Here is a 25181-nt window from a genome sequence, read left to right on the forward strand (position 1 = left end):
ACCTTTACAAGGTATTTAACGGTTTATTTGAGAGTGGCATACACAGAAGAGCTGAACATTTTCAAGACCTGTGTGAGCAACAAAGAGACGGTACAGAGTGCTTCTGATGAGACCTTGGCCCCTTGGCAGAGGTAAAGCTATTGGCTAGGTAGTGCTAGAAATGCGTGGCAGTTGTGACAGCACATATATTTTGGTCCTATAGATAAAACACAAGAGTTCAGTCCCACTTTTCCCTGAGACAGCTGCCGTTAGTGTTACAGTTGACCGTTGCTCACTTCCTCAGAGTCAGAAGCGTTACGATATTACTGAACGCTTGTGGTCAGTCGGAACAGGTGTAGTTGTACCTCCACACAAGAATCCAGCACGCATCAGACACGTCTGCCTTATTTGTTCATGTTGCCAGCCTCTTACTTCTCCCAGGTACTGCCAGAAGTGTTCAGTTCAAGTATATATTGCTTAAAGCACTTGATCTATTTTAATTACATTGCGTGTTCTCATAGCACTGATATTTCCTCTAATATGTGCGTGTGTGTGAGAGGATGAATTCCCCCCCATGCGTTATAAATTTGAAGTATGTTATATTATACGTACAATGCATCAATATAGAAAGCTCTGAGGTAGCAGCAGATATGGACGTTGAGTAAGTTAAGGCAGCAGCTTGCAGACAGTCCTTCCCTGAAGGAAAAAGTTCAGTATATGCAGATGGCCAAAACCTATGTTGGAAGGAGTTTTTTTCTGTCCAGCAAAATTTGGTTAAATCCAGTGATGGAATAGGCATCTGTATGGGGGCTGACGTTTGCGTAATGCAGGGGAGACTTCCTACAGTGAAACCTTACAGAGCCCTGCAAGAAAAAGAGGTGGAGAGGTCAGCTGATGTTTTTGCCAGATTTTTGAGCTAATTTTGCTATTCAAACTAAGTAATGCTTTAGTATGTAAGTAACTAGTTGACTATACATAAGGATAGAGGAGGACTTCCAAAGACGTCCTAGTACAAATGGATTTAAGAAAAATTATTACTACGAAGACTACTAATACCATAGTTTGAACTGAAATTAGCTTAAACTCTTGAGGATTTAGTCAGGACTGAACTTGGTACTGCTTCTTCCTAGTTGTAGTAACTGTGGCCAGGCACAGGCTACATTCTTGCACACATGATTTTATGCAACCTCAAAAACGTATCAGCAAAAAACCCAAGCCCAGGCAGGAGGTGATTTGTAACCTGAATGCCATTTCTGAGAGAAGCCAGCGCGGGCCGTGGCTTGTTTGTCGTTAATGGTATCTGAGACTATCCTGCATGTGCACTCGGAGATGAAATACTTGAGTTACTGCCTGCTTTCTGCCCTGAAAATCCTCTGTGTGAATTAGTCTGTGCAGCTGTCTGCACAGTGAAGTTAATACAGAATTACTGGGATATTAATACACCCAGTGGCTTTTCCCCAAGTGGATACTTTTTCATGTGTTCACCTGTTGTGCAACTTGAATCCCCTAAGCAGAAAAAATACATAGTATGTAATAGCAGAGCCTGTTAGAATCCTCTGCTCTCCGTTTCTGAAGCAGAGCTTTGATCGCTTTGGTCCCGTGACAGAGATTAACAGGAGCTTTCATGCTTAGCTGAAAGTCTCAACTCAGCCCTGTGTCTAGCTTGACCTATTGATGTCAGTCATCCTTGCATATCTAAGCCAGTGGAAAAAGGAAGACTGTAGCTTGAGAGCAGACTTCATAGTTGCTCTGCTGATAGCAGAGTTCGGGTTCCTGAACGCATGGCAGCTTAATTGTGCTGCTGACTTGAGTGTGTGAGGTTTGTTACCTGTGGGAGAGCTCTAATGGAGGTGATGCCACAGCCAAAGAAGCAGCTTTCTGCCTTGTAGCAGTCACTCTCCTGAAGCACTCTGAGGCATGCCAGCAGGGACAAGTCTCTCCGAAGTCCCGTTACAGTAACAGGTGCAGCAGCCAGGACAAGGCCAAGAGGCCAGAACTGAATTATTGAGTGCAGAGGCCAAGTTGTTTCCAAAGAGCAAGGTCGTTTGGCCGAGATCACCGTAGCTCCAGGAACTGAGAACGCCGCCTTTTCTTCGCCCTCATCCAATTCTGCTGCTGCTAACGCAGCCATTTTTGCCTGATAAAGAGATCCAGAACAATATTCTTGAATATTCTCAAATGTCTTGAACAAAACTTAAAACTGCAAAACTAAGAGTTTAAAAAAAGCAGGCATTTTACAGGATAGGACACCCTTTGGGACATCCTCCCATTTTATGAAGGTAAGGAACGAGTTCATTCTGCAGTCTCTGTGCTGCCACCCTGTAGAAGCAGCTGTACAAGACCAGTGTCCATCTTCTACCGCTTGAGAAGAGTTTCCTGGAGAATTGGCAGTATTGGTGTTGTACAGTTACTTGGCAGAGGTAGATTCTTTCTCAAATGCTAAAAAGCCTCAGTCACTTAATTTCAATGCTTTCCTATACCAGCGTACTTACTTTCCATTTCCTCCAGCCACACTTAATAACATTAGCAGCCCTGCGCATCCTTTGGAAGCGATTCTTGGCCAGCCACGAACGAACAGCTGAAGATTTAATTAAAAGAAATCTGAATACAAAGAATTTCAGAAGCTCTTGCACACAGTGTCAGAGATGGCACTTAAGCTTTTTCCATGTTCAATTAACATAAACGCTCCTGCCACTTCAAACATCCGTGTAACTGGAAATGTTACTTGTTATGTTCAGCCACACAGTTACCAAATTACCTGCTTGGATGACAGTTGCGGACCATCTCTCCTTTGCTAGTTTCTTCTGTTTAAATCTTCTCCAGCAACACTGAATGCAAAATGCTCTGTCATTTAACACCTCTGCTCTTCTAGCTTCAAGTTGCTCCAGCTGCATTGGGGATATGAGCCTGTGGTTAACACTCGGGGACGGAGTTGTGTTCACTGCTCTTCCCTCTTCTACAGTCTCTTGGTGCTTGTCAGAAAATAACATGCACGTTTGTGTCCTGAGACTGCTGGGTTAGGTTTTAGAAGTGAGCGCACTTCATTAGTGCTTATTAGATAACATGTAAAATGAAAAGGTATCTGAGGAGGGAAAGTGTTGGGGTGGAGGGAAGCGGACGCTCCCAAAGTCACAGGAGCAGCTGGCTTAAAACTAGCTCCAGTGGAGGGGGTTCTTTTATGGCTGCATCCTCCGGTATGCAAGCTTTGCAAAGGTGCCTTTGTCTCCTTCATCTCTGACACAAAGAAGCTCCTTAGGCCTGTCAGAGGAGCCAAGTCTGTCAGCAGAAGCTAAGGAAAGCTGTAATCTTTACTGGAACTGGGAGGAGATGGGCAACACTAGACACAAATGTGGCTCCTTGTCCATTAGCAACAGGGACACCGTGAAACAAAGTGCTTCTGGTAGTTGGGTTCTGATGGATGTTTGATTTAGTTTAATAATTTGAAGGAAAATGTCAGATTCTGGTTACACCGGCATTAGCAGGAGTATTGCCTGAACCACGACAGTCTGTGCCAGAATCCCCATTATGCAAGTACGCTCCAGAACTGCTGGCCAAGGGAATAGCCCACTTACCACAGAGTTAGCCATAAATACTTTGGTTTTGCCGCAATACACTGTAGTGTGTTCTGTTCTGTTCCCTGTTTGCTCAGCAGTAGTTTCTCCTGTAACAACATTCTGAAGGATCTCTAAAACAGCAGACCGTGATGCTTTGTCATCATCCACCACTGGAGTCTCACCTGCAAATGAAGCATTGAAGAGAAGGTATCACAGAACTTGGAAATCAGGACCAAGCACTCGTCTTTACACTGAGACTTCTTGGCCATTTAGGGGGGGCCAAAAAACACCTACAACAAGAGGGGAGGAGGTGATGGCTGAGACATCACTAGATCTGGCTGTGTTTAAGGGAAAGATGTGACAGCATAGATTTCACCATGTGCTAGCAGCTAGAAAATGGGTATGGTGTGTTTTAACTAGGATCTGGTTTAAGTGCTGTCTTATTACCTCTGTTGTAACCTGTCCATAGGTAACAAACATCATTTTAGGTAGATCTAGAAAATGAAACAGACATATGGAGGGCTCAGCTGTTCTCACTTTGTTTAAAGCATCCTACATGGAAACATTAGAAAGCAACAGCAATGCAATTAAGAATAGATGTGAGCATCTCAGTCCTAAGAAAATCTGATGAAATACCCAAAACTCAAAGCTGTTGGGACAAAGAACAAAAAGCGAATTAGACTTGTAGCCTTAGTGTACTGAGAAATGTAGGAAGGAAAACAAATTTATGCAATTCTACAGCTTTTACAGGGCATCAGAAGCAGCTGCAGGGACATGTACTAAGCAGGGGTTTATTGCCGCAATAAGAGGTTATTAAAACCATTTCTGGGCCATAGTACACAATTTTTTACATTATGAGACAAACAGGTTAGCCAGATTAATCTATTTGGAAATAGAGGTAGACTTAATTCAGACCTGTCCTTGAAAGAGATTGTGTTGTTCAAGGCAATGCTGCATGAGTTTCTGCATGCCCAGTGCTGGAACTTGATGGTCTTTGTATCTTTCCATCCTGGATGCTGTTTGCTTTTCTGCTATAAGTATTTCTAAGGAGATGAGAGCATTTTAAGGTACTGAAAACAAATATAAGCAATTCTTGCTTACAGGAAGACATCTGGTAACCCTGATGGTGTTCATGGGGCTGGGCTGATAAGGAAACCAAAAGCTTATCCCCGTGTTTAGGAAATTGTTTTGCTTTGTTTGCATCTTATTACCCACTAAAGATAAAAAGGACTAGTAACATATCACAATGAGGCATTTCAGCTAATGCGTTTATAATTGAGGGACAAAGATACGGTGTGTAAGTAATTTTCCAGCCTGTACTTCATTACTTCGTTCCATTTCCACAGGTGAATAGATTTCCAGCCTTTTTACTTATCTGACGTAGGCTGTACTTACTGGTCCTGCTTTCCACACCTACTGGTTACTGAACAGACCCATTGTGTGAAAATGGGATTAATCTGGGGGAGAGAAGGGGGTTGCAGTAACTTTCAGTATTAAATGTAACTACCTGATGAGCTCCTCCTTTCTGGGGTTCATACCAAAGATGTTACCTTGTGGATTGGATTGCATTTTTTAAAGTCCATCCTCGCTCTTGCTTAGAAAAAAAGAATTGCATACAGAAGGTTGCAAAAGGTAGAAGAAGCAGCAGAATCCAGGTAAGCTAGAAGGTCAGTGTGTTTGCAAGAAAACAAGGTGAGGGGAAAAAAAGAAAGAAAGGAGAAGGAATATAAGCAAAAACGTGAATGGTTTTCAAGTCTACTCAAGAACCGACTCCAAATCAAATTATATCGGGTGGGGGGAACCCTAAACACAATCGTAACTGTAATTATTCTACCCAGGAGGAACACAGAAGAACAGCAATAAGATGAAAGATTTGCAGACTTCTAGAAAGAGCCCACTGTACACATTAGGCAAATTAGAAACTCAAGTTGGCGATAGAAAAATATTTTGAGAATAGCGGTGTCCCTAGTGCTGCATACAGTAATTGCATCTGATCTATGTGATAATTTTACTTGGGAGCAGAGGAATTATCTAAAGAAACATACCTTTTTCCTTGGCAGTAAGATAGTTGCTTTTATCGCACGCTCTGTTTTTATTGGACTCACGTGATTTTCTCAGTATTTCATAGCGCTCAGTGAAGCTTTGGAAAGGGATCCTGACAGACAAACATACAGTAAATGATACTTGCCTTGAATTAACTATATGGTAAATTACCTATTCTTTGAGGGGGGAAGATTGCAGAATGGCTTCAAAGATGCAATGCATAGAATGAAAATAGACTGATGCCGATGCAGTTACCGACGTGCTAGAACATGTAGACTTTCTGAAGGAATTCAGGAGACTGCCTATTGCCCAATATGAGGCAGCGACTTCTGCCTGTAACAAAGACTGGGCAGGAATTGTGCTTGTTTATGATAATAGTGAGCTTCACCCCATCAGTACTGAGCTGTCAAAACCGTGACTACCTCAGGCCTTGTCCTCTCCATCCTCTGAAGGTGGTCGAGAAAGCCCAGCAAGGTGACTGGCTGCAATGAGACGCTCAGCTTCGAGATGACCACACGTAGGTGAATGCCATTTATAATTTTAATTGCTGAAAATATTACTGTGAAGCCACATTCAATCAGAAAGCTTTAGTGCATGATAATCCACATCAAAACCTCTCTTCCCCAGCTTCTCAGACTGGAAAGGTACAGCGAGCGCTCAGAGCAGCGGGGTGTTATGGACATATCTGGACTTTGTTAGTATTTGTCATGTTTTTAAGAATCCCATTGTCTCAAATGCAAGCTGCAGTAGCACTGCTTGTTGTGCTGTTCCTGCAATTTTGGACTTGCTGACTGAGCAGGAATTAATTACCCAAAACACAGAACAGCAGTCCAGATTTGTGACAGGTATTTTTGTCTCCAAAACATGAAAGAGGTGCTCAAATAAGCTTAAAAGCAAGCAGTGAGCAGAACTCTTCAGATAGCTTTGAAAGAATCAGTAGTTTTGTGGTCTGAAACAGACTGCAAAATATTTGGATTTCCTGCTTTTAAGCTCTCCTGAATAACTAATATGCCACTAATTGCTATAGAAGTGGATTATGGAAGGCGTTGCTCAAGAAGTTCAGACTTACCTAATAGGGAAGCCTGCTGCACTGATGGTGATGGCTTCGACTATTCCACACGCCTGAAGCTGGCTGAGAACCTGAGGCATAAATTGAGATGGTGTAGAAACCACTATCTTTGTGGAAGCTGCTGCTAAATCTGCACAGGGTGTGCTCGGCCCCAGCCACATGCAGCTCAGCGCAGCAACCACACCAGAGCTTGCCTGGTGTGCATCACTACGCCGGCAGCTGGGGAACGAATGGAGAGGGTGGAGAAGGGCATTATGCAGCCACCGAGCTACTGCTTTGAGTAACACCCAGAGCAGGGTCAAGGCAGCGCTAACAGAGGGACAGTCCTCGTGTGCCCTCTCTTGGGGTATGACACACCCTGCACTGGCTGAACGCAGCAGATTATGAAAACCCGGTGTTGGTATTTTAATACTACTTGTTGGTATTTTAATACTACTCGCATGCAATCAGCAAATTCTCAGAGTGTTTAAAATTAATGCAGCACTACTCTGGCTGCTTCTTTTTACATCAGATGAGGTTCTCATTATAGCTTTCGCATCTGCTGCTCTGCTCCCAGACATGCTTGTCGGCTGATCTAATCTAACTTGCCCTAGACTAGGCTCCAGAAGCAAGCGAAGTTTTGTTGTGGACACTCACCATGAAGATATCTGTGTGACCAGGACTGCTAAGCAGTCAGATCACCTTCACCTATTTTGAGGGCTGGGATGGTAGCAGCCCAAATAACCCAGGAGTGCTCAGGTAAGAGAACTTCTCATATAGCAACAAGTAAGTTGCATCTTCAAGAGCTGCTGTGCTTACTAGCTCCGTTTTAGACAAGCATCTTCAGTGATTCTGAAAGGATGTTTATCTTGGAAGCTCCAGAGGAGAAAAAGCTATTCCAAAATGTGCTGGGAAAAGAGCTTTGCAAGTAACTCAAGATCATAAGAGGCCCAGTGCAAAGCCCCGCACAGTGTCTCTAGGAAGTTTCTCAATGACGCAGTGAGGAAAGGCTTTTGAAAGGTTACCTCTTCTCTGTTAAAAGTCATTGCCTTGCAGTCAGCATTAGGCTTGATGCATCGGATGTAATGCGGTGCGGTGCTATTCAAAATCTGCATGAGATGTTCAAGCGAACACTGTAGAAAAAAAATACAGGTTTAACTGGGGACTCTTCCTCCACAGGGAGTCTAGCTAATCAGTGGTCTTCTACAAAAACAGCGAAGCCATTTTTTGCAAGGATGGCTTTACAGCCTCAGTATAAGTAGAGCTCATCTATAAGGACAGCTTGAGCAAAAAGTCCATTCTATCGACGCTTTTGTAAAATTGTTGATGGTAGATTTAGAAAGTTTCCAGAATTATAGCAGGGCCATCAGCTGAAGCAAACCCCTCAAGAGGAACAGGTAGGAAGAAGCCTCACAAAGGCAGATGCCCAACTGTTAAAGGAAAAGGTAAACTCGGAGTAAGTTAAAACCCAGAGAATCTTAGGAGTCTGAAGCTATTTCTCTTTTGCAGCTGTTTCATTTTAAAAACATTTACTGGTCTCGGTCCAACTATACTGTTCTCTCATCTAGTTACGAAGATAGCAGTAGAAAGCAGAAACTTGAATAGGATGTACCTTGAACTTTGACACCACTGTAACAACAGCTGCTCTGATCTGGGTTTTTATGTTATTTTGGTTCTCTTCTGTCACAGGAAATAATTTTTGAAGCAGAGGGTCCTTAGAATTCTGCAAAACATGGACCAGCTCCGGTGGAATGGGGTCCTGCAAACACAAACATGACTCGTTAGTATTTGGACTTAGGCAGATACCTGCCACCTTTGAAAATGACTAAAATTCCACATATATAGATGGAGTAGCATTTCTGATGCCAACTTTAACCACAGCTGTAGTTTCAATTGTGACTACATACATGCATTTGTAGTGAGATTCAGGGACGGAAAACGTTTGGCTGAACATTTAGCAAATCTAGTCAAATGTACGACTGCTCCTACCATTGCTCTCGTTGTACTTCTTCAGGGAGCTAGAATTCTCAGGACTAGCTTAATCCTCATAGGACAGTCTGCAGCACATATTAGAAAGTCTACTAGAAAGCGTTCCTTTTAATTAAGGGATGGTATTTTATTGCAACACCTAATACCACTTGCCGTAATTGCTGGTGATGTCAGAACTGACAAGGGACCCTTGTATCTGCAGCTATTTCACTTAGTTCCTGATGGCACAAGGCCAAAATTTGAGTTTCCTGGCACTTTCAGAACTTTCAGTAGTCCAGTCCATGCTCTTGTTTCTCATAGATTTATCTGAATTTTGGGGGGAAATGAAGCGCTGTATTTATGGTTATAGAAATGCTCTGATGCCATTAACACTTCTGCATTGTCTCAGGAATGGAAGAAGCCCTGATTTGGTGATACAGGGGCCACTTAGTCCTCTGCTGAAAGGTCTGCTAACAAAGCATTTGCTTGTGCCAGTGATGGTTCACTGAAAATCAGACCAAGAACATTACTCAGCTTTACATGGCCTGAAGGATTTATTTGGAGCAAGGTATGTATATCCTGTAAGGCTCGCTGCATATACTTGTTAGTGGTGCTTTGATTAAAATCGCTTTTGGTCTGTAAGGTTGTTTTGTTTTAAACAGCTCTTTCTGAAAACACCTACCTTATTTTTCTCCACCATTGCTGCCAGTTGATAGCAGACTTTGCCAGCATAATGTGAAATAATGAAGTTGGGCTTCTTACTAAACTTGTTCCGACTTAGACATTGATTATTAGACAAGGCTTTCTCAATCCGAGTTTGAAACAGGTCAGTGTTAGAGGATCTATTCAGACGGCACTCCTGCAGAGCAAATGAGACAAAATTGCAGCATCTCTTATTTGTCATAAAGAATTGTCTTTAAAAGGTAAGACACACTAATTTAAAACCATAGCCATTTTACTTTTTGAGTTGCTTTGAGTATGCAAGCCCTGAAATACTGGTGGACGTAATTGAGTCTTCATATTTGAATCAGAACATCGAGGATCAGAGGAAAAAAGACAAACTTGGAATAGGAAGAAGCAGTGTCATGATTGTTCTAAAAAATAATCTCTGCAGAAATTCTATAGCTGACAAGCTTCCTACTAATTTAGTGTTCATATTTTCTTTGGTGGCATGGGACAGAAGGCAGGCAACTGGGCTAAAAGCATTAGGGGTTTAGATCCATACCTACCTCATTCAGCAAAGAAAAAATGCTGAGAGGATTGCCCTCTATCAGATCAAGGCAGTTCTGGTTATCCTGGTAGTTTATGAAAGACCACTGTAGGCCTTCAGCTGCATATTCTTCCTGAAGTAAGAGAGAAACTGGTTATTCTGCAGCAGAGGGCACTAGAGCTCAAATAACTGTGCCTTTTTGTGGTTTGATGCAGTTACTGTTTAACAAATTAATCCGAGGCTCAGCCTGCTCATCCAAAGCTCAGCTCCTGCTCAATGGCAGTCTTGAGAAAGAAAAACAAATGAGGATATTCTACCCCAGGCAGCTTTTGAGCATGTAGCAGTAGATCCTGCTAGAACAATTGGTTTAAGTATTGGGGAACCTCACAGATTTATCAGAGAGAGCAGCAAGGCTGCTTTACAGAATAAACAAGCAGAGGCTACAGTCAGACTAAGACTCTCCTGGCTGTACTGGGTTTTGCCCTGAAGGGCAAGGAACGCACAGAACTCCCTCCTTAGACTGGGACGTAGCCTTAACCAACCATTGTGTGCCAGACTTTGCTAACTGGGCTCCATTTAAAACAAAGCCTGATCCAAAAGGAAGTGGAGAAAGATACTGTTTGAAATAATTTGTACAGTGTTTATGCTGAATTACAGAACAAACTGTCAGGAGTGTTTAACGAGCACAAGCTCTGGCCAGTTATTTTAAAAGTTTCCTGCCAGAAGCTTGCTCAGCACAGCTACTAATGGCATTTAAGTGGTTTGGGACACAGCCAGATCAAGAGAGGTAAGAGGGCAGGCAGTAATTGGGAGGGGTACTGTAAACAGAGGTCATGAATCAGTTTCAAGGAAAATAATTGTGTGCTTGAACTTGGTTTTCATCTTCACTGACCATTAACCCCTGGCATACAGACCAGGATCGGCAGGAAAAAAAAAACGCGGGGTATATGAAAGCACAAATTATGGTCCAAGAGATACTTATCTCCTGAATAAATGGATAAAACTATGCTGTGAGGCAGAAGGTACCATCGTGTTGGTGCCATCAATAAAATAATTTCCCAGATTCCAGTTAGTGGCAACGAGCGTTGTGGTAATGTATGTGTCATGTGGAGGAATTCAACAAGGACTGCAGTCCATCTATTAGAGCAGCAGCCCAGGCCTGGCAGGGACTCTGTAGCTTTCAGAGCACTCAGATGAGAACTGGAATTAGCGGTGTGTGAGCAGATAGGCAAGTGACTGCAATGCATTTAGCATGGTGCAAATAAGTTTTCTACTGTGAAACAACATAACTCGTGTACCTCCTCATTCAAAAATAAAAGCTGATGAGCAGTGTGGTTTTGTCTTTAAAGGTACCAGCGTGACAGCTGGGTTTATGAGGCTGTTCTGCGGCAGAAGGCCTCCACCAGGTACCACATGCTATTGGTGTTCGGGTTACAAGGTTCAGTTGGGCTCTCTGCCTTCGCACTAAGTTCAGGTCTAGAAGCTCTCCACCCATTTAGGCACTTTATGCTTGATGAAGAGAATCAACATGGTTATAAGCAGAAGGTTTCAAGAGAATCTCAGTTTAGGCTACACTTACCTCAGGAATTTAGTTGTAAGTGTTCAGCTCTCTGAGGGAATGCAAACAGTTTTAACAGGCCACAGAGCCAATGGAGCGGTATAACAGGGAACAGATTCCTAGTACCCTAGGAGAGAAAGCTGTCCTATTCCACCATCTGCCCACCCTCTCCTCTTCAAAAAGGCAACTGTTGCTCATATCCTACTGATTTCTGTGGCATTACTTACTCGACTGAAGGTTGCAATCTGACCAGAGGCGCAGAAATACAATTAAAGAGACAAAAGATGCTGTTTTAAAATTAGATATCTAACATTCAATCTTAGTGGGGTGTTACCTGTTGTGCCTTCAGATAGTGTGCTACAAAGTGCTGCTGCAGTTTCTCATTGGCATAGTTAATACAAAGCTGTTCCAAGTTGTTCTCAGGGAAGGCTTCAAAACCGTAAACATCCAACAAACCTAGAAGGAATACGGGAAGACGGTGCACTTTGGTCTAGGAGTACCTTGAAGGACTTATGATTACTCAGTTAAACCAGGCTTGAATAACCATACCTATGAAGCTGGTCCACACTGATGGATCTGCATAGATGCTTTCGTTTATGACCAAAACGAGCCATTCAAACAATCTGCAGACAATGACAACTGGATTAGTTGGAAAGTGCTCGCTTACGGCAGAGTAGTGTTCTTTTCGTGCTGTTCATACCAGTATCACATGGAAGAAACAAAAAATCAAGACATGCTGCCTGCTGACGTGAGACAACGGCTCTCTGAAGATCTCTCTGTTAGATACTGCAGCTATGTCAGTATCTACAACTGAATCAAGGGTGTGTTGAGCAGGTAAGGGAGGGTTACACTGTTACTGAGCCCAAGGAGAAAGCCAGGGAAAGTAAACCTCTCTGGCCTCCCTATTCCCTCACAAAAGTTGCATGGATTAGCACAGCAGCCTGGCCTACGTGTCCTTACTTGGCATAAATCACTTTGGCGAGGCAGTCCCTCCTAGTCTCACATTCAGCTCGGGAGCATGGCTTCTTGAAGACTTGTTGTTGTTTTCCAGCAGTTATTGTTCGAACTCTTAATGTTTCCAGTAGTTCCTCGAAAGGTATCTTCAGCAAATCTCCAGCGGTCTTCACAAAATCTTGTTCAGGAAAAAAAACATTTAGGTTTTAGGCAAGGTTTTTTAGACAAGGTTATCTGGAGTGTCAAATGAATGCAGCACCTTTAAAGTTATGGAAGGTCTAGAGATAGTACAGAAAAATGACACTTCCATGAACTCGCCAACTTAAATGTGGATTTTCTACCTTTTTACCCAAACCTGGGAGAAAGTTTTGCAAGACAGGACTCTTAATTTGGATGTGCAGTACCCCCAGAATTTTAGGTATTCTAGTTAAAATGAAACAATACCAAAAAAGGCTGAAGTTTGGCACACTGAAGCAGGCATTTTAGAGAGTACTCTCTAGGTATGTCTTTGTTACTTTTTCACCTTTTTTGAGCAGAGCCCTCTAAATCCAGATAGACAAATCAAACAGTCATGACCAGGAAAAAGAAAAGGGATTTGGGGGCCAGTAAGGAAATGTAGAAGAGTGAGTATTTGCTAACGAAGCATTTAAGATCTTGCTAACCTGAGCTATGTGCAAAACTATTTGAATATTAAGTAGTGTGAATTTGGAGCATGTGAAATAATAGTAGGAAACTTCACTACTGAGGACAGTGTTTTAGTTCTGAAGGAGAACTAGCTCTGCAAGCCTCCTAAAGACATGCAGAACAACCTATGTTCTGTGCTGCAATTTAACAGGTTTGAAGTTACTAAGTTTTGGTCTTCATCATGAAAACTTCAAAGCTTTCATTTTAAAAGCCCTGCTCTCCACTCTGGGTCAGATTTCTGGAAATCCTGTGATGTCAGCATAAGATTACAATCAAGAGTAACAGTTCTGCCAATAATCCTTCTGAACTGACTGTCTAACGTTGTAGTCGCCTTGACCTGACATGGAAGGATATTATCTCTTGGAGCAAGGGAGGATTAGGTTTTTGTTTGCTCAGTACTTTGTAACCGTGAAGTACTAAACAAAACCACGTTTAAATGTTGGTTTGCTCATGACCTTGATAGTCTCCTATCAAGCAGGAGACCATAGTAATCCTTTCCATTAGGCACCTGCACTACGATAACAAGACTCTCTGGAGCACAGCATGCTCATTGCCTCACCTTTGGTTTTGTCTTCTAGTTCACAAGGCTGAGATTCAACCACTGGATCAGAGAACTGAACGTTCCCAAGATGGAGAAGGCCTGACAATACCTGAAATATAATCAATCATTGAGTTTTCTAAAACAGAGCTCCCCTCCAGTGTCCTCTTAGCCTTCCCTTAGCCATATGAACAGGACAAGTCAAAACATTTCTGCACAAAAGAAAGGCAAGTAGATTCCAAGCTTTACTTCTGCAGAAATCCCACACTAAAAAGATTCCAAACATCATTAGCAGCCTCGTGGTGACCATGCTTTGTATCTGACCTTGAAAATATTGTTCTGCGTGGAGTGGTCAATGCCCAAGTGAAACATTGCATCTCTGGTCACCTCGAAGCAGTCTTCTGAAAAGCCAAACAAGTGCTATTTAAAAGAAAGCCATGCACACAAACACAGGCAAGCAGAACACTCTACACCATGTCCAGTTCAGCTGGAATTGTCAAAGGAGATCAAGGAAGCCAGATGCTCTTTTGGTAAATCCCAGAGTACAAGCTGAAGAACCAAGTCATTGACTTAATACTGACTCTGTGGGACTCTGAAGTTAGGCAGCAGGTTGCTGAAGCACGTCCAAAGACAAGGGAGTTTCTAAACATAGCCACAGAGAGATGCAAATCGCTAGGCCGGAAACTGCGATTTTAAGCCAGGTGAAAACTCTTAATAGTGCAAACTGAAACTTAAAAAGAATCATGTTAATGCAGGTGGCTTTGCAAAATGTCTGCAGTTGGCTGACCAGCCTGGGTCATGGGACTTAATAGGACAGACACATTTCTGTCTGCCCTCCCTTGAAGTTACAGCCGTTATTAATGGACAGTCTGTGAAATTAATCTTTACCATCTAAGTTTCTTTCAGAATTTGGCAGCCAGCGGTAGTCAGCCCCTTCTGGAAGGTTCCATTCCAGCCTCTCCTCTGCAGTAGCACCTTTTGTGATCTGGAGACAGAAAACAAGGTAACGACTGAATTCCACCTTTGGTATTTACAGGTCACAGACAATGAAGAATAACGTACTGGGAGCAGGATTTAATTTGGAAGTGTGGCAGACAGGAAAACTGTTAAATATTAGAAGTTGCAACTGTGTTAAATCTGGTGATTTCATCCCCACTGTTTGTCAGAAATATCTAGCAAAATTAACTGAAGGCAAACCTGATAAAATATATGAAAGTTTCTTTCATTGGGGGCCTGATAGGCAACTCTGGTCTTCTCCAGAAGGAAAGTCTGAATGGAAGCACTAGTCAGGTGGTGGAATCTAGAGGGGAAAAAAAGCAAATATTTCAGCAAAACTTCCTCACAGAATTCGATAGGTGGTGTGTTGTTATGCTGCCGACTGACTCTGAATGCTTTGCAGTTCACCTTCTATTTTGTGCAAGCTTAATGAATATTTTATTTAGAGTTCTTAACTGCATCTCTCCTTCTCCCTTGCTCTCTTTTAGAGATCAAGGTGAGAGCTTGCAGAAAAAAAAATAGAAATATCAATACAAATGTAAGCTGCCAGCAAACCAAAATATGTTCTAAAGACAGATAAAATATTCTATGGCAGACTTCAGAAATAGGCTTGTAGAGATTTAAAGGAACAAGACAATAGATAAGGTTGTTACACAGTAGTTATTACCTGTCTAACTGAAGCTGGATATATTTTCCAAAACGGCTACTGTTGGTATTCCGCAGGGTACATGCATTTCCTGTGAAATTGCCAGGGACAGACACAGAATCATCAGAGCGGTTTTACTCTTCCATGTAGGACATACAGCTATTAAGGGTGATCTGTACATAGCTCCAGTATTTGAAGAGGTTTGTCTTTTAAGGAAAGGACCAAGAGCTAGTTCAGACTTGTTTATTAACAAAGAAAACTCCCACAGCGGCCACAACTTCTTTTTGCTGTTAAAAAAGCCTCATTTACCAAATGCTTCCATGACAGGGTTGGAATCCAACACTCTCTTCTCTATCCTTTCCACAGTTTCATTGCCTTCTGGGGAGATATCTGAAGCAGCAACAGAAGCATAGAATTTCATAAGGCAGCGAGATGTCCAGGTCTGCAAGAGAGAGGCTTGACAATTGGTCTTTGTTTTTACCATGTTATTAGTTATGTCAGTTAGTGAAACAGTGCTAGCTTCTGAAAGCACAGTATGCAGCTGGCAGTGATGCTAATGAGTAATTGTGTCAGGTTTATAGCTCTAGTTCAGTGGAAACTTTTTGTGCATGCGCTTACGTGCAACAAACATGCATATAAGTGCTGTTGGAGTTGGAGTGCTTTGCTGAATGGCAGTCTTATCAAGATGTAACCATCTGGAAGCTCAGCTAGAATTAACAGCTAGTATCTTAAGATGAACTGAATATAAATGGACTTTGAGTCATTAACGCTCAGCAAATCATGTTGTTCTCAGGCATAAAAATATCCTCAATATCTTGCTGAATAGGGATGGATCATTGCAGAAGAACCTAGGATAGAATCAGAATGCTCCCGCGTCTTCTAAGTATCTGTGTAAGGTTTGATGAGACCCACACGAGCTCCCTAACAGACTAGGCTGAGACATAACTGGACAGGCTGCAGAGCTGGGCCCAGGGGAACCTCAGGGAATTCAACAGGAGCAAGTGCCAGGTCCTGCCCCTGGGGAGGAACAACCCCCCGCACCAGCACAGGCTGGGGGGGACCTGCTGGAGAGCGGCTCTGCTGAGAGGCCCTGGGGATGCTGGGGGGCAGCGAGGTGACCCTGAGCCACCACCGGGCCCTTGGGGCCAAGGGGGCCAGCGGTGTCCTGGGGGGCATGGAAAGGATTGTGGCCAGCAGGGCAAGGGAGGTTCTCCTCCCCCTTTCCTCTGCCCCCGTGAGGGTAGCCTCACGAGGAGTGCTGTGTCCAGTTCTGGGTCTCCCAGTTTAAGGAGGACAGGGAACTGCTGGAGCAAGCCCAGCGCAGAGCTGCCAAGGTGATCAGGGGACTGGAGCATCTCCCTTATGAGGAAAGGCTGAGAGACCTGGGTTTGTTCAGCCTGGAGAGGAGAAGGCTGAGGGGGGATCTTATCAATGCTTAAAATATCTAAAGGGTGGGGGTCAGGAGGATGGGCCAGGCTCTTTTCAGTGGTGCCCAACGCCAGGCCATGGGGCCACGGGCACAAGCTGGAACACGGGAAGTTCCACCTGAACATGAGGACAAACCCCTTCCCTGTGCGGGTGCCAGAGCAGGGGCACAGGCTGCCCAGAGAGGCTGTGGGGTCCCTTCCCTGGAGACATTCACCCCCCGCCTGGACGCGGCCCTGTGCCCCTGCTCTGGGGGTGCCTGCTCACGCAGGGGGTGGGACGGGATGAGCTCCAGAGGTCCCTTCCAACCCCCGCCATTCTGTGACTCTGTGACAATTCAGGTGCAATTGCTGTTGAATGATTCAAATCTAGCACTCCCAGGAATTACAGATGTCACCTAAAGCAGCTATATTTAGTAGAGTCTATCTGACTGCAGCAAACACTTAATGCTTTACGCATATTTCAAGAGAGTCTTGTTAGCGCAGACTGGCTATGTGCTCCTTCAGAATCTTTTTTTTCTTCACCTTTGCTTGTTCATGGAAATACCACGCACTACAAATCACTATCAAATCTCAAAACTTAAGAGCAATGTCAGGAAAAAAGTCTCCTTACCTTCCCAGCACCACTTTCTCCACTAACAATTATAGACTGGTTTATGGGGTCTATCTGGCTTTGGACGTTTCTGTAGGTTTGTTCAGCCACTGCAAAGATGTGAGGCTTTAAATCCTGGCAGTAAAAGAGAATATTAATATTTAAAAGAACAGTAATTACACAGTTCAACAGCAATGGACAGCAAAGGTCTTCTCACATTTATCTGAAAACAGTACTGCTCTTCTAACAGAATTCATATTTCACTAGAAATGGGTTTTATCCTTTAGGATTATTTTGCTCATATAGATTTTTAAGTACTTGGCATCTCGGTTCTGCAGAAGGACAGTTATTTCAAACATAAGGATTACCTGAGGACGAACTGCAACATGGTACTCTCTCATAAGCTCAGGTGAATAGAGGCAGGAGACAGGCTGAAATGGATTTAAAGCCACCAGGCTGCAGCCGGCATTTGTATAAAACAAGTTTACTCTGTATCTTGCTTGAAGACATTTCAGAACTGAAAGACACACCACCTGTTAGCATCTTTGGAAAGTGTACTTGGCTCTTCCCATTCCTGTTTGTAACAAAAATCTTCAGATACGTTACCTGTTTGGTTTAATAGAGAATGAGGTGATCGGGAGAGTGATATACGTCTAATATACGTAACAATGCCTTTAAGAGTTGTCCTTGTTTTTAAAAATCTTAAGGGATCTGCTAACTATTCCCTTCAATAAGTCTTGTGCTTTTATGAAATTTCACATAGTTTGTCCTAGAAAGCAAATCTGTTCATTTGCAGAACAGAGGCAAGAATTCCCCACCTGCACTAGGACCAGGCCTCAGCTTCTCTTCCAGGACCAGCTTTAAAAATCGAGTGAGGAATTTACTTTTCAAAACCAATTTCGTGGACATATTTTCAATCTAAGTCAGAGCCTTGTTTTCTGATAAGTTCGTATAAAACCAAACTGCAATCACAAGGTCATGCAGGACTCCTTCAATAGCATTAACTCTCAACAGCACCCTGGCTACCTGAACCACCAATACAACCATGAGCTCTGCATGCAGAGCTTGATAAGAGATCAGCGTGGCTAAACCTACATTAAAAGTATTGTGAAAAAAAATTCAACCAAGCCAAATGTGACTTTCTAAGGCTTTGAATAGGTTTAACAGGCTTTGAATTGGTTTTAACAGACTTTGAATCTTTAACTACTGTGTTCATGGTACTAGTAATGCGATAAGAACAGTAACTACCATATAGTAGTAGCCGCCGGAGAAAGTGACTCCTCAGGACAAACTCCCCTGGCTGGCTGCTTACCTGTTGTAGTTGTCACCGGATTAACTTTTGTGAGGTCATCAAAAAGATGCAGTTTCTCTTCATCACTGAGGAACGCTCTAACTTCTTCTTCAAATGATTCACTGAGGTCATTCTGGATGATAGAATCTTCTTTTTGGCCATTTTCCTGGAGAGGATGTCAGATCAGCACCAAAGGCTGAATTTAGCTGTGGACATTCACCTCATCCACTATAGTTTATAGCTCTTCTACTGCTTCCATGTAGCAGAAGTTCAGTCTCAACAGGGGTCATAACTTACTATGTTTGAGCTACTCTTCCTCCCAGTTGCCCTCCCCCTGCATCAATGGTTCCCGTGGGGTGCTCTATTTTTAGAAAGGTATTATCTAGCATATGAGAGATGGCAGGCTGACAACACTGTCTGTAAACTGAATTCATCACTGGTAATTCTGACTGTAAGCAAAGGCACTTGGAAAGAATGTGTCCTTAGGCTCACACTACCTGGCGCTTGCAGTTTTGCAGGTCATTCAGCACAGACGCACTTACACAGTGCTCTTAACTGGTGTATTTCTAAGCCTATGAATGTCATGCGTTCAATGCAAACACTGCCTTGGGCAGAGGGAAGCAGGAAGGACTGGCTGCAGAGGCTAAGGAAGAGTGGAAAACTACCGTGGTCCAACACAAATGCAGTTTTCCTAGCAGAGACTTTCATTTTTAGAGCAGAGATGGAGGGCCCCAGGAGTGAAGGTGCAGAGTGCACACATTACGGCCAGGGGAAATAAATAGTGGCATTATACAAGCTGTCCTGCATTAGGTGAAGATTTGTCCCCTTTGAATCACTTGAAGTATTTAAATCTTAGCCTCTGGGCTCCCAAGTCCTTGACAGTATTAGTTGGAAGGTCACATTTGTTGTACAAACGTAGTGGAAATACTTAGCCAGAAGAGAAACTTCAGGTCCTCTTTGTCATTTTGGGGACTGGGGGGAGGAAAGAGGAGCTATAAGGGAAAATGAAGGAGGGAAGAGATGCCAGCCCTGATTTTTGCTTTCTGGATATTTCTTTTCTGCTCCCCTTCTCCTTGACAGAAACACCTTCAAAGTAACCCTACTGATTTGTATTTAGTAGCATAAATCTGCAATTCTTTACAGGTTAACCAAGTCAATGAACAGTATTACCTTGTTTATACAGAAAAAGTGCTAAATTTAGTTAGCAGCACTCCCACTACTTGAGCTAAGCTCATTAATAAAGGGGAAAATGTACTGCAAAACCCAATTAACGCATTTCTGAAAAAAAAAAATAAAGCTACAATAATGTACTCAGGAGCATTATTATCTTTTGCAGACAGCATAAGTAGTTCATTTCCAGCAATACAAAATTTTACACACTGAGGGAAAAAAGCAGCTTAGGCACACAGCTGAGCATTGCCGTCAAAGTGATTTCTGTTATTCTGTGAATGAACGTTAAGAAGCTTGCTGCTTTCACAGAGAACAGACACGCGCAATTATGAAATACTCCGCGGACAAGATGAGTTCCTGCCAGTCGCCCATTCTTCCCGAGCCCTCGCATGAGTTCGCTGTATTACGCTGGCACCAGCCAAGTTCTCTGGTCCATTGTGCAGCTGATATCGCAAGACCTGAGAAAGGGCTTATTTTCGCTCGCCTGTACCCCCTTGCTCAACGTCGCTTCATTTGAGAAGAGATGGTGATCGCTTAGCCAAAAGAAAAACAATATTTGAAAATACAGTCACCTCGGAAACCTACACTGCATAGCTCATATGTCCATTAATTTTACTGAAAAAACGCCCTTAAGGATGCGCTTGCTACATGCATTAACACCTGCCCCGCTAAAGCCAGTGGCATAACAAAAATCACTAGCTGGTATTAGTAACAGAGCTCAAAACCACACAGTTAGTTAATAGGTCCAGTCAGTTACTGAAGTAGGGGTGAATATACATTAATCGTTACCTAATCTTGACTGCATGGAAACAAGCCAAGAATTCCTTCCTGGCTGTAAAATTTTATTAACACATGCAATTCCTGGTTTTCTTTTTACCTGCTTTGGCATCTTGTGCAGCCCTATGGACGGGAACGCTGGAGAGGGCCTTCACTCTAGGGTATTGCATTCAAATTGGGCTGAAGAACGCTTAAATTAAAAAAAAGACATTTAGAACAAAAGAACTCCAGACATCTCATTCTCCAGAGGGCTCCCAAAGGCTTCACACAGAAGTACCGATCCCAGAGGGACCCAGTAATGCTGGGGCTAGAAAGCCTACCGCGTTATCAGAGTAATAGCCATACATTCTGTTTGGCCCCGCAAATAAAGCTTATTTGGGAGGAATAATACATCTTTTCCTACTGCAGGAATAAAATGCTTTGTTTCTCTTGAATTAATAAAGCAAAGTTTCTCGGCAACAAATGGCAACTTTGTTTTTGTTAAATTCCTCCTGTTAGGACAAATTGGAAAGATTTGTGGGTCTGACAGCATCAGAGAAGCTAGTGCTTTTGCAAAAGGAGTGACTCAGAGAAGTTTTGTATTGCAGCAGAAACAAGATACGCTTGCTTGCTGTCTTCTTCCTGTTTCCTCTCAAAATCATGGGAGTCAGCTCAAGGTGAGTCAAGCTCACACTCTGAATTTCTGTGATAAACACAGAGAATCCAGCCACAGAGCCGGGAAGAACTGTGTCCTCTTCCAGCAGCTGAAACTGCCTTCTCTTCTCTTCTTCTCTTTCCCATTCCATTTCCATTCTATTCTATTCCTATTCCATCCTTACCTGGCATGAAAACACCATTTGGAGACCTCCTTGATCCATGAACTGAAGGGCACAGAGCTCACTACACACAACCATAATCAAGACCCTCTCTGCCTTCAAAGGGTTTCTCATCCACTTACCCTGTTCTGCTTGCCGAGGGGACGCGTTGCTTACAGCCGGCAGAGACGTCTCTGCCAGCCAGCCCAGCTGCCCGGAGGACACCGGCTATCGCAGCTCCCCGCCGATGCCGCCTTTGCCGGGGCAGGATCCCGCGTTCGCCCGGGCCCCAAGGTCGCTCCTGACGGGCCTGTCCCGCCCCGGCCCAGGGCCTCGCCGAGGGTCACGGCAAGACCCCCCGTTCTGAGGGGAGCGCGGCAGCGGGGGGGCGGCCCCGGGCAGCGGCCGGCGGCGGCTCGGCTGAGGGCCGCGGCGATCCCCGCGCCGTCCTCGGGCACCAGGGCGGGGGACAGGGCAGAGCGGGGCGCACTCACCGCGGGCGGGCGGCGGGGGCCGAGGCGGAGGGCGGCGGGCGGGCGGCGCAGCGCGGCGCGGCCGCCGGAGGAGGCGGAGCCGGGGCGGGGGCTGCCGACGGCGGCAATCGGCGGTGGAGAATCGGGCGGCGCGGAACGGCAGGCTGCTTCCCGCTGGCGAAAGTGCGGGCGCGGAGCGCGGCCGGCCTTTACCTGCGGGCGGGAGAAAAGGGGCCGGGCCCGGGAGACGGCGGCCGGCGCGGCGGGGGCTGCGCCGGGGAAGGGGCCCGCCACGCTGAGGGCGAGGGATTAACTTACACCGGGGTCCCGTCCCCACGCCCCTGCCCCGGGGCTTGTTCTCCCGCCCCGGCGGCACCTCGGCCCCTGCGGGGGACGGCAGCGTGGAAAGGCGGGTTTGTTCCCCCGCCGCCCCGCTGTCCGTCCGTCCGTCCGTCCGTCCGTCCCCGCCGGCTGCCGCAGCGCCGGGCCCCGGGAGCGGGGCTGCTCCCCGCAGCGGTAAGCTCTGCACGGGGAAGCGGCCGCCCGGGCGGTGCGCGGGAGCGCGGTCAGCTAACAGAGCCTTTGTCTGCCGGTTGGACAAACGAAACGGCAATTCCGACCGTCCGATTAATGCTTTTTTTTTTACATTTAACACGCGTTCTCTCGAAACAGGTCCCACGAGGCGGAGGAGCCCGGCGGGGCTGGGTAGGGTCGCCGTGGGACTGGGGCTTTTTTAAAAAGGCACTCCTGTTGCAAGCAGGGATTTTAGCTGCTGGTTTTATTGCACGCTCTCTGCTGACCAGGCGACAGAAGCTTCATTAGGGCCACATTTTTACATATCCGCTTCATTTACGCTATAGGGAGTACGACTAAGTACATTCTACAGAGCAGGACATGCAGTAAGATTATTCACAACGTGCATATTCAACAGCGTATTTGATATTTAGAGATTATCAGCAAAAACATGTTAAGAATGTTGGAACGCGGCAAGGTTTGTAGGGCCGGAGCTCGGGGAGGTCTTGCGGCGCCTGTGCCTCTGCTCAGCTTCCCAGGCCGCAGCCGAGCACCGTTCCGTATTCTGTGAGTTGAAGAGCAGCTGAAAAACAAATGACTTCTGAAATCAATGTATATTTTAATAAACGGGTACATAAGATTCATTTCTGATGAAGTTCGAAGGCTCCTGTTTTCCAAAACTAACTCAAGTTCACGTTTGTGTTTTCAGAGGAAGAAAGAAGAATGTCACAAAAACACCTGAAAGAAGCCTTTATCAGCAACTTAAATGGAACTAGTTTGCTGGAAATTTCCCTAGGCTTGTCTGTAGCCCCGCTCTGCCTGCTTTGCAGAGGTCTCCTCTTGATTTTGTATTACCTGCACTATGGGAAACGATTAAGTTCAAGGACATACAGCCTGCTGCTAGACTTCCTTGTGCTAGTATCTCCTCTCCTGTTCTCCTACACCGTCTTGTCTCCAGTCGCCTTTTTGACACCAACTATCATTGCAGCCTTCTGTGCCGGGATATTTTCTAAAATATACAGCCGAAGAAAACAGAAGACCAGCGTGCCTTTTAGGCAAATGGTAAAAGACTTCCAGGAGACATACTTGGATCCAGAATACATTCCAGCAATAACTGTGTTTCGCGTTTATGTCAACGTGTTGACATCAATCAGCATTTTAGCAGTGGATTTCCCGCAGTATCCAAGGCGATACGCCAAAGCCGAGACCTATGGAACAGGAGTTATGGATCTGGGGGTTGGAGCTTTTATTTTTGCTAATGCTCTCGTTTGTCCTGAGGTTAGACAAAAGTCTTACGTGACGCAACCAAAATTTTCCAATCTGGGCAGGCAGATCTTTTCCGTTTGGCCGTTGATTTTTCTTGGCGTTGGACGACTGCTTAGTGTTAAATCCATAGACTATCACGAACATACATCCGAGTACGGAGTGCACTGGAATTTTTTCTTTACCTTAGCATTTGTGAGGCTCGCAGCATCTCTACTTTTAGCCATATTTCCAATAAATAAATCTTGGGTTGTTGCTTTAAATCTCGCGGTACTTTATCAGCTTATTCTTAACACTACCTCTCTGAAGACGTTTATCCTGCATGGGAGCGACGGCAGAGATACTAGGGTTGGCTTTTTAAATGCCAACAGGGAAGGACTGCTCTCTCTTTTTGGATATCTAGCCATATATATGGCGAGCGTCCAAGTGGGACTCTGTCTGCAGAAGTGCAGAAACTCTGTCAAAGGCTGGACTGAAGCAGCCTGTTTCTTCCTGCTGACAGTTTTCGTGCTCTTTGTATTTCTTCATGTGTCGCAAGCGTACGCGGACCCCGTCTCCCGCCGGATGGCGAACCTATCCTACTGCATATGGGTGGTTGCTCACTGTCTGGCTTTCTTCAGCTGTAGTGTAGTGACTGATCTCATGTTGGTGTTCACAAAGCTTCTGGTGAAGGGGTCCAGCGTGCCCTGTTGCTGGAACGTTGTAAAGCCCCCCAGTACCAGTACAAAGCACGCGACAGAGGCCTCGCCTATCGGCAGGGAAGGCAAACCTTCGCACGTTTGCCTGATTAGTGCTATTAATAAAAACCAATTACTATTTTTCTTGCTAGCAAATGTTATGACTGGTACTGTGAATATGCTGATAGATACAATCAGCAGCAAGGCTGCATTTACGTTATGTGTACTGCACTTGTATATGTTTTTTAACTGTTTAATTATGCACATACTGCATGCCAAAAATATAGTATTAAAGTTTTGGTGATTCCACTCTGTCCTAAGTGGCCTAGTTGAACTTTGTTCGCTGTAGTTGCATGATGGTATTTTAATGGAAAAATTAGTATTTTTCCTGTATTTATTGCACTAATTTATAATTTAGTATAGCCCTTTATTAATCAGTCTTGATTATTTTTTTAATGGTTTGTTTTACCGAATTACACAGCCAATGCTGTTACCTGTTGGAGTTGTTACACGTTTTCCTGAATACTTACTTTTGGGGATTTTTTGCTGAATACTCCTGCGGAAGAGTAACGTTGCATTTACAGTCAGTGAGCTGCATTCACACCCCACTGCTGGTCGAATTAGATGACAATGCACAGAGTAGGAGCCAGATGAAAAGTAAGAAAAGGAGTCGTTATAGAGAGATGTAGCCATGTCAAGATTTACCTAGTTAAGGTCCTTGCATAAATAATAGATAAGAATAATTCTTTATATAAAATGTATTGAATAAGTGGATACTTAAAAATGTTTTGGCCCCAGCCCTGCAAAGATTTATGCATATGCTTTACTTTGATGGGAGTAAGCGTATGTGGAATGTTAATCATGTACTGAAATCTAAATTAGCCTTTGAATTAAAGCTAAGTTTTATTTTCATCCTCACTGATGAATATAAATGAAGACCCTAGATAAAGTGTGATGCTCTGAGGGATAAAACTCAACTGCAGATGAATTCATAAAGCAGCTTCTGGAATTTGTGGTGCAGATAATAAG

At 44.3% G+C, this 25181-nt stretch overlaps 2 protein-coding genes and 1 long non-coding RNA gene across 6 annotated transcripts; 2 read left to right on the forward strand and 1 right to left on the reverse strand.

Annotated features, from left to right (window-relative positions):
• Window positions 1-3: 3 nt before the first annotated feature.
• MYO19 (myosin XIX) lies at window positions 4-20622 on the reverse strand. 3 transcript variants are annotated; one of them, XR_012663575.1, is made up of 26 exons: window positions 20533-20622; window positions 18507-18651; window positions 17563-17711; window positions 17216-17329; window positions 15488-15620; window positions 15200-15269; window positions 14734-14836; window positions 14425-14521; window positions 13861-13937; window positions 13558-13648; window positions 12321-12492; window positions 11910-11983; window positions 11695-11816; window positions 9822-9935; window positions 9275-9451; window positions 8237-8383; window positions 7650-7757; window positions 6646-6716; window positions 5579-5688; window positions 5041-5193; window positions 4449-4576; window positions 3552-3715; window positions 2738-2867; window positions 2472-2557; window positions 1808-2116; window positions 4-842 (listed from the first exon to the last, which is right to left on the reverse strand). XR_012663575.1 is itself a non-coding variant. In XM_075112811.1 (24 exons), exons 1-24 carry the CDS (start codon window positions 20542-20544, stop codon window positions 714-716), a joined length of 2904 nt encoding a protein of 967 aa, XP_074968912.1. In that variant the 5' UTR covers window positions 20545-20622; the 3' UTR covers window positions 4-713. The 3 variants fall into 3 exon arrangements, 1 of the variants encoding a protein (XP_074968912.1); XR_012663574.1 differs by lacking the exon at window positions 5041-5193; XM_075112811.1 differs by lacking the exons at window positions 4449-4576; window positions 5041-5193.
• Window positions 7144-20897, forward strand: LOC142065971 (uncharacterized). Of its 2 annotated transcripts, XR_012663576.1 has the most exons (5): window positions 7144-7383; window positions 9002-9160; window positions 13577-13763; window positions 14433-14539; window positions 19965-20889. It is a non-coding gene; the product is annotated as an uncharacterized LOC142065971 (long non-coding RNA). The 2 variants fall into 2 exon arrangements; XR_012663577.1 differs by lacking the exon at window positions 13577-13763 and having other exon boundaries at window positions 7200-7383; window positions 19965-20897.
• Window positions 20898-22085: 1188 nt separating this feature from the next.
• On the forward strand, window positions 22086-24466 carry PIGW (phosphatidylinositol glycan anchor biosynthesis class W). The gene is made up of 2 exons (XM_075112816.1): window positions 22086-22215; window positions 22922-24466. The coding sequence occupies exon 2, from the start codon at window positions 22936-22938 to the stop codon at window positions 24454-24456; it is 1521 nt and encodes a 506-aa protein (XP_074968917.1). The 5' UTR covers window positions 22086-22215; window positions 22922-22935; the 3' UTR covers window positions 24457-24466.
• The last annotated feature ends 715 nt before the right edge of the window (window positions 24467-25181 follow it).

This window comes from Phalacrocorax aristotelis, chromosome 18, assembly GCF_949628215.1.
Source record: "Phalacrocorax aristotelis chromosome 18, bGulAri2.1, whole genome shotgun sequence".
Lineage (NCBI taxonomy): Eukaryota > Metazoa > Chordata > Aves > Suliformes > Phalacrocoracidae > Phalacrocorax > Phalacrocorax aristotelis.

Coding starts and splice junctions, on each gene's coding strand:
- MYO19 (XM_075112811.1), bottom strand. Junction 15,621..17,215: donor GAGAAAGTGGTGCTGGGAAG/GTAAGGAGACTT, acceptor TCTCTCTTGCAG/ACCTGGACATCTCGCTGCCT. Junction 9,936..11,694: donor ACTATCTGAAGGCACAACAG/GTAACACCCCAC, acceptor CTCTTACTTCAG/GAAGAATATGCAGCTGAAGG.
- PIGW (XM_075112816.1), top strand. CDS start 22,936: ATGTCACAAAAACACCTGAAAGAAGCCTTTATCAGCAACTTAAATGGA.